At 43.4% G+C, this 7,348-nt stretch overlaps 2 protein-coding genes across 2 annotated transcripts in view; one reads left to right on the top strand and one right to left on the bottom strand.

Moving 5' to 3' along the window:
* tm2d1 (TM2 domain containing 1) overlaps nucleotides 1-3,913 on the bottom strand; it is a 9,129-nt gene extending 5,216 nt beyond the window's left edge. The window contains exons 1-2 of the mRNA XM_027290607.1: nucleotides 3,854-3,913; nucleotides 1,442-1,602 (exon numbers count right to left, since the gene is read on the bottom strand). Coding sequence (XP_027146408.1) covers nucleotides 1,442-1,602; nucleotides 3,854-3,898 — 206 coding nt within the window. The 5' untranslated portion in view covers nucleotides 3,899-3,913. The remainder of the gene's footprint in view (nucleotides 1-1,441; nucleotides 1,603-3,853) is intronic.
* LOC104938491 (PATJ crumbs cell polarity complex component) overlaps nucleotides 3,820-7,348 on the top strand; it is a 75,029-nt gene continuing 71,500 nt past the window's right edge. Inside the window, exons 1-4 of the mRNA XM_027290215.1 lie at nucleotides 3,820-3,934; nucleotides 4,278-4,454; nucleotides 5,208-5,264; nucleotides 5,344-5,522. Of these exons, the coding sequence (XP_027146016.1) occupies nucleotides 5,243-5,264; nucleotides 5,344-5,522 (201 nt within the window). The 5' untranslated portion in view covers nucleotides 3,820-3,934; nucleotides 4,278-4,454; nucleotides 5,208-5,242. The remainder of the gene's footprint in view (nucleotides 3,935-4,277; nucleotides 4,455-5,207; nucleotides 5,265-5,343; nucleotides 5,523-7,348) is intronic.

The raw sequence follows: 7,348 nt of genomic DNA, 5'->3' as shown, positions 1-7,348 counted from the left end.
CACCGTCACTGCCAACGTCACCGTCAACGTCACCGCCAACGTCACCGCCAACGTCACCGTCACCGTCAACGTCACCGTCACCGTCAACATCACCGCCAACGTCACCGCCAACATCACCGTCAACATCACTGTCACCGCCAACGTCACTGTCAACGTCACCGCCAACATCACCGCCAACGTCACCGTCAACGTCAACGTCACCGTCACTGCCAACGTCACTGTCAACGTCACCGTCAACGTCACCGTCACCGCCAACGTCACCGCCAACGTCACCGTCAACGTCACCGCCAACGTCACCGTCAACGTCAACATCACTGTCAACTTCAACTTCAACGTCACTGTCAACATCACCGTCAACGTCACCGCCAACGTCACCGCCAACGTCACCGTCAACGTCACCGTCAACGCCAACATCAACGCCAACGTCAACGTCAACATCAATGTCAACATCAACATCACCGTCAACGTCACCGTCAACATCAACGCCAACATCACCGTCAACGCCAACGTCAACATCAACGTCAACATCAACATCAACGCCAACATCACCGCCAACGTCACTGTCAACGTCAACGTCACCGCCAACGTCAACATCACCGTCAACGCCAACATCAACATCAACATCAACGCCAACATCACCGTCAACGTCACTGCCAACGTCAACGTCACCACCAACGTCAACATCAACATCAACGCCAACATCACCGCCAACGTCACCGTCAACGTCAATGTCACCGCCAACGTCACCGTCACCGTCAACGCCAACGTCAACATCAACATCAACGCCAACATCACCGCCAACGTCACCGCCAACGTCACCGCCAACGTCACCGCCAACGTCAACATCAACATCAACGCCAACATCACCGCCAGCGTCAACGTCAACGCAGGAGGAACCACGCATCCATAACACAACACAGAGACTACATCCAGGACACATCATCTTTATGAAGTTGACAAACAGAGACACACACACACAGACACACGTACACACAGACACACGTACACACACAGGCACACACAGACACACACACACACACACAGACACACACAAACAGACACAGACACACAGACACACACACACACAAACAGACAGACACACACACACACACACACACACAAACAGACAGACACAGACACAGACACACACACACACACACACACACACAGACACACACACACACACAGACACAGACACACACAGACACACACAGACACACACACACACACACAGACACAGACACACACACAGACACAGACACACACAGACACACACAGACACACACACACACACACACACACACACACACACACACACACACACTCACACACACAAACTGATTTTAACGGTTTAACTGAAGCTAGCTGTGCTAACGTTAGCATCTTCCGGTGACCGTCCCGTTTTACCGTGAGTGACGTCATTAACCGTCATGAAGGATACTGTCCGAGCCTCAGGCTGTCGCAGCGCTCCGCCTCCTCCGGTGGACCGAGCCGCGTGTCGGTGTAAACACAGTAAATCAACAGAGACACGAGCCCGGAGCGGAGACACCGTCTGCGCGAGGACGCCATGACTGTCACGTGACAGCCCGGTGCGTTCAAGGACTGTCGGGGAGAAGACAACTGTTTCATATGAGATCCATCACTGTGAACATTATTATATGTTACTATGTTCATATGTATCAAAGATCATCACTGTGAACATTATTATATGTTACTATGTTCATATGTATCAAAGATCATCACTGTGAACATTATTATATGTTACTATGTTCATATGTATCAAAGATCATCACTGTGAACATTATTATATGTTACTATGTTCATATGTATCAAAGATCATCACTGTGAACATTATTATATGTTACTATGTTCATATGTATCAAAGATCATCACTGTGAACATTATTATATGTTACTATGTTCATATGTATCAAAGATCATCACTGTGAACATTATTATATGTTACTATGTTCATATGTATCAAAGATCATCACTGTGAACATTATTATATGTTACTATGTTCATATGTATCAAAGATCATCACTGTGAACATTATTATATGTTACTATGTTCATATGTATCAAAGATCATCACTGTGAACATTATTATATGTTACTATGTTCATATGTATCAAAGATCATCACTGTGAACATTATTATATGTTACTATGTTCATATGTATCAAAGATCATCACTGTGAACATTATTATATGTTACTATGTTCATATGTATCAAAGATCATCACTGTGAACATTATTATATGTTACTATGTTCATATGTATCAAAGATCATCACTGTGAACATTATTATATGTTACTATGTTCATATGTATCAAAGATCATCACTGTGAACATTATTATATGTTACTATGTTCATATGTATCAAAGATCATCACTGTGAACATTATTATATGTTACTATGTTCATATGTATCAAAGATCATCACTGTGAACATTATTATATGTTACTATGTTCATATGTATCAAAGATCATCACTGTGAACATTATTATATGTTACTATGTTCATATGTATCAAAGATCATCACTGTGAACATTATTATATGTTACTATGTTCATATGTATCAAAGATCATCACTGTGAACATTATTATATGTTACTATGTTCATATGTATCAAAGATCATCACTGTGAACATTATTATATGTTACTATGTTCATATGTATCAAAGATCATCACTGTGAACATTATTATATGTTACTATGTTCATATGTATCAAAGATCATCACTGTGAACATTATTATATGTTACTATGTTCATATGTATCAAAGATCATCACTGTGAACATTATTATATGTTACTATGTTCATATGTATCAAAGATCATCACTGTGAACATTATTATATGTTACTATGTTCATATGTATCAAAGATCATCACTGTGAACATTATTATATGTTACTATGTTCATATGTATCAAAGATCATCACTGTGAACATTATTATATGTTACTATGTTCATATGTATCAAAGATCATCACTGTGAACATTATTATATGTTACTATGTTCATATGTATCAAAGATCATCACTGTGAACATTATTATATGTTACTATGTTCATATGTATCAAAGATCATCACTGTGAACATTATTATATGTTACTATGTTCATATGTATCAAAGATCATCACTGTGAACATTATTATATGTTACTATGTTCATATGTATCAAAGATCATCACTGTGAACATTATTATATGTTACTATGTTCATATGTATCAAAGATCATCACTGTGAACATTATTATATGTTACTATGTTCATATGTATCAAAGATCATCACTGTGAACATTATTATATGTTACTATGTTCATATGTATCAAAGATCATCACTGTGAACATTATTATATGTTACTATGTTCATATGTATCAAAGATCATCACTGTGAACATTATTATATGTTACTATGTTCATATGTATCAAAGATCATCACTGTGAACATTATTATATGTTACTATGTTCATATGTATCAAAGATCATCACTGTGAACATTATTATATGTTACTATGTTCATATGTATCAAAGATCATCACTGTGAACATTATTATATGTTACTATGTTCATATGTATCAAAGATCATCACTGTGAACATTATTATATGTTACTATGTTCATATGTATCAAAGATCCATCACTGTGAACATTATTATATGTTACTATGTTCATATGTATCAAAGATCCATTATAAAACTATGAAGAGATGATTCTGTCTCTGTCTTCAAGACATGTAACAGTTTAACAATAAAGAAGAAGTTTATGTTTAATTAAACTTTAGACAGACACCTGTCAGATCAGCTGATGGATTTCCGGAGGAGGGGCGGGGCTTGTGTGCCGGTTCACGTACCTGTACGGAGAGCTCAGGAGTCCAGACAGCACGTGAACGCAGCATTAAAGCGACACTGGTGCCAGGCTGGATCCGGTTCACGTGAGTTTGAAACTGTTTAAAAACATTTTTAAACCGGTTTGTTTCCGGTGAAATCGCCTCGGACTGTCGGTTACATCCTCCGGCTGCCGGTCCGAGCTGAACGTGCCGAACCGAGCCGGTTTGGACCTGATGTACCAGGCGAACTGAGCAATGCTAGCGGGTTAGCCGCGTGTTAGCGCAGCTGAAGTTCAGAAGAAGAAGAAGAAGAAGAAGAAGAAGAAGAAGAAGAAGAAGAAGTTTGTTTTTTTGTTTGTTTGTTTGTTTGTTTGTTTCCGGGCCTCAGTGTTGGTGTTGGTGGTGTCACAGTCTGAGCAGCTCTCTCTCTCTCTCTCTCTCTGTAAAGTTCCGGTCTGATGCACCTGCTGCTTCAACCTGCCGGACACTTTAAACTGAAACACCGTGAGCAGAAGCTCAGCTGATCGATCAGTTTATTGATCAGCCTGTTGATCAGTTTCTACTGACCCCTCCCCCTCTCAGCTGCTCAGTTTCACTTCCTGGTTTTTCTCAGGTGAGCTCACAGGTGAGCTCGCTCGCGCACACAATCACAGATCAGAGTGTGTGTGTGTGTGTGTGTGTGTGTGTGTGTGTGTGTGTGATAACAGAGGAGCAGCCATGTTGTTGTCACCTGTGCTCACGTGTGGACGTTAGTTCAGTGTTTTCAGGTGTGGCATGCGCGCGCACACAGGATGGTGTGTTCAGGGACAGTTTCGGTGACGTCATGAGTCAAAGTTAGTTCCTCACATGAGAACACGTGTTAATACATGATCAGATACTTTATTGATCTTCGATCGTTCTGAAGCAGCAACATGAAGTGACGTCATCCTCACACACCTGAACCAGGTGACACGTTTCTGAATGTCTGCAGGTGTTTATAGACTTTAATGTTAAACAGCTTCATGAATCTTCAGATCAGCTGAGAGCAGCTGCAGCTCCTCAGGTGACGTCACGCTTTATTTCAGTAATAATAAATAAAAACATTAATGTGAGAAGAAGCAGAAACTCTGAACTGTCAAACTTCAGGATGAGAAAACAAAACAACAAGAATCAGAGAAATTCAAATCTGGAATCAACTTTTGTTCAAATGTTTCAGAGTCTGATGAAGAAATAAGTTAGAACTTTTCACGTCCCGGTCCGAGTCCGTCAGCGGTTCTGGACATGATCAGTCCTTCATGTTACGGGAAGCTGAGGCTGGACTCGTGTTCTGTGGCTCTGTGATGTACAGCACTGTTTGTATTTGAAGTGAATCTGACATTTGGTTCTGTTCTTGGTTCAGGCTGATCCGGATCAACAGACTGAGATCGACAGACGATGTTTGAGAATGTCCCGACAGGTAAACCCTCTGACTGCTCCTTCAGGCTGCAGGTCTGATCCTGTGTGTGTCCATGAACGCCTCCTGTGTTTGTCCTCAGTGTCCGCAGCCGAGCGGCACCAGGTTCTGGGAGCTCTGGAGCGTCTGCAGGCCAAACTGGTCCAGAGGGAAGAGTGGACCCACAGTGAGACCATGGGGAACCTGAGGGAGACCCTGCAGAGCCCGCTGTTCAACCACATCCTCACCCTGCAGCACTCCATCAAACAGCTCCGGAACCAGGTGAGACGAGAACCGCCTCCAACCTGCACAAACCAGGTCAGAACCAGCATTTACGTGACACCCCCACAGACTGTCTAAAACCTGGACGTAGTCTCCGTAACGTCCCTGCAGACTGTCTAAAACCTGGACGTAGTCTCCGTGACGTCCCCGCAAACTGAATAAAACCTGGACGTAGTCTCTGTGACGTCCAGGCTGTCAACATGTTTATTTGCAGTGCAGTTGGACAGTTGGACATGGGGACTTATGGACACTGGATGCTGTCCGTTATTCTCTGTACAGCTGCTTCACTGTCTAAAGTTGCTGCAGACGAATGTTGCTTCCCATCTGATCCGGCATGTGTAACTCCGCCCAGCTGTTGACAGCCTATGAGGTATCGGCCCGCCTCCTGTCCCACACTGTGACCTGTCAGTGGGGCTGAGCGGGGACGTTGAATCCCCTCTGCATCGCCATCTGTATTCAGCTGGCGCTCGCACTGAGGCCGAGCCTTTACAATAAACAATCTGCAGCCAAATTAAGATAATGGCAATAACTGACGCTGGGCTTCATATTCTAAGTGCTGCGAAGGTCAGAGCTGAGTCTATGAATGCGGCGGTGGAAGCCGGTGGAGGGTATATGAAGCAGGGACTTCTCTCTCTCTTTCTTTATTTATTTTCCCTCCCCTCCTCCCCCGGCTCTCTGCGGATCTATCAAGCTTTAATATCTAGTGTCTTGGTTTGAGTAACGGCCTTGTCGAGGCGGTATTGATGAAATGGCTCAGGATCCTGCTCCGTCAGCCCGGCCTAAATAAGCCGCAGACTGATAAGTTTCCACAATGTGAGTGTAAAGGTCATTAATACATTACCTGTTCAGAGAGAGCCTGCAGAGGAATCTATCGATTTCCTCCCCCCTCTCCTCCAGCTTCATCTTTTCCCTCCATGTCTTTCTTTATTGTCCACGACGTCCTTGCATATAAGAGCTCCTCTCTGTGTCAGACCTGTCCACAGCCAAAAGTATGTGGACACCTGAACGTGGCGTGAAGTCTGTGCGGTCTTTGACGTCTCCATGAAGTTTGTGTCCTCATCTGTCCTCCAGTGTCTGTCCAGCACTGACACACAGTGTCTTCAGTGTCTTCAGTGTCTTCAGTGTCCTCGTGGTGTTTTAGAGTTCGTCATTTCCTGATAAACCAGAAAAAGTTGTTGATGATGTCATCCTGCACTCGGGGGGCGTGTCCTAATTTATCATCCAATCAAACAAAAGTTCTACTTTGGGCAAAAGGCTAACCGCTAACGTTAGCTCACTGCTAACGTTGCTAACATTGATCAGCAGTGAAGCGCTAACTGTGGTTAGCTCGGTCAGCCGTGTAGCTAACTGAACTGACTCAGCCCGAGATGCCAGGATCCAAACCCGACTGCTGTGTTCACTGTTAGACTGGACACTGCCGGTTCAGAGGTTCTGTCGCTGTGTTCACTGTTAGACTGGACACTGCTGGTTCAGAGGTTCTGTTCGGTCCGGCTGTGTTCACTGACACTGTATCTAATGTTAACCTGCGTCTAGCAGTTGGTCTGTTGGAAACAGAAACTTGGCTGATTCTCAGTCTTCGTTCATCCATCGAGCTCAACTTGAAAATAAAGACGACACAACATCAGTTATTTTGTCCTGAACGTTTTTTTATTCTTTGACAGTGAATGAAATGTTTCTTTACTCCTCCTCCTCCTCCTCCTCCCCCCCTTGCTCGCCCACACTCACACACACAGTGGCAGCAGTAGCCAGGCCAGCACTAGTGCAGCTGTGACCAGAACAATAGCATTCCTCAGGTTTTAAACGCCTGGCACTTAGATTCCTAACAG

Source organism: Larimichthys crocea, chromosome XVII, assembly GCF_000972845.2.
Source record: "Larimichthys crocea isolate SSNF chromosome XVII, L_crocea_2.0, whole genome shotgun sequence".
Lineage (NCBI taxonomy): Eukaryota > Metazoa > Chordata > Actinopteri > Sciaenidae > Larimichthys > Larimichthys crocea.
Note: the sequence above shows the minus strand (reverse complement) of the source record. Positions and strands in the feature narration are given on the sequence as shown.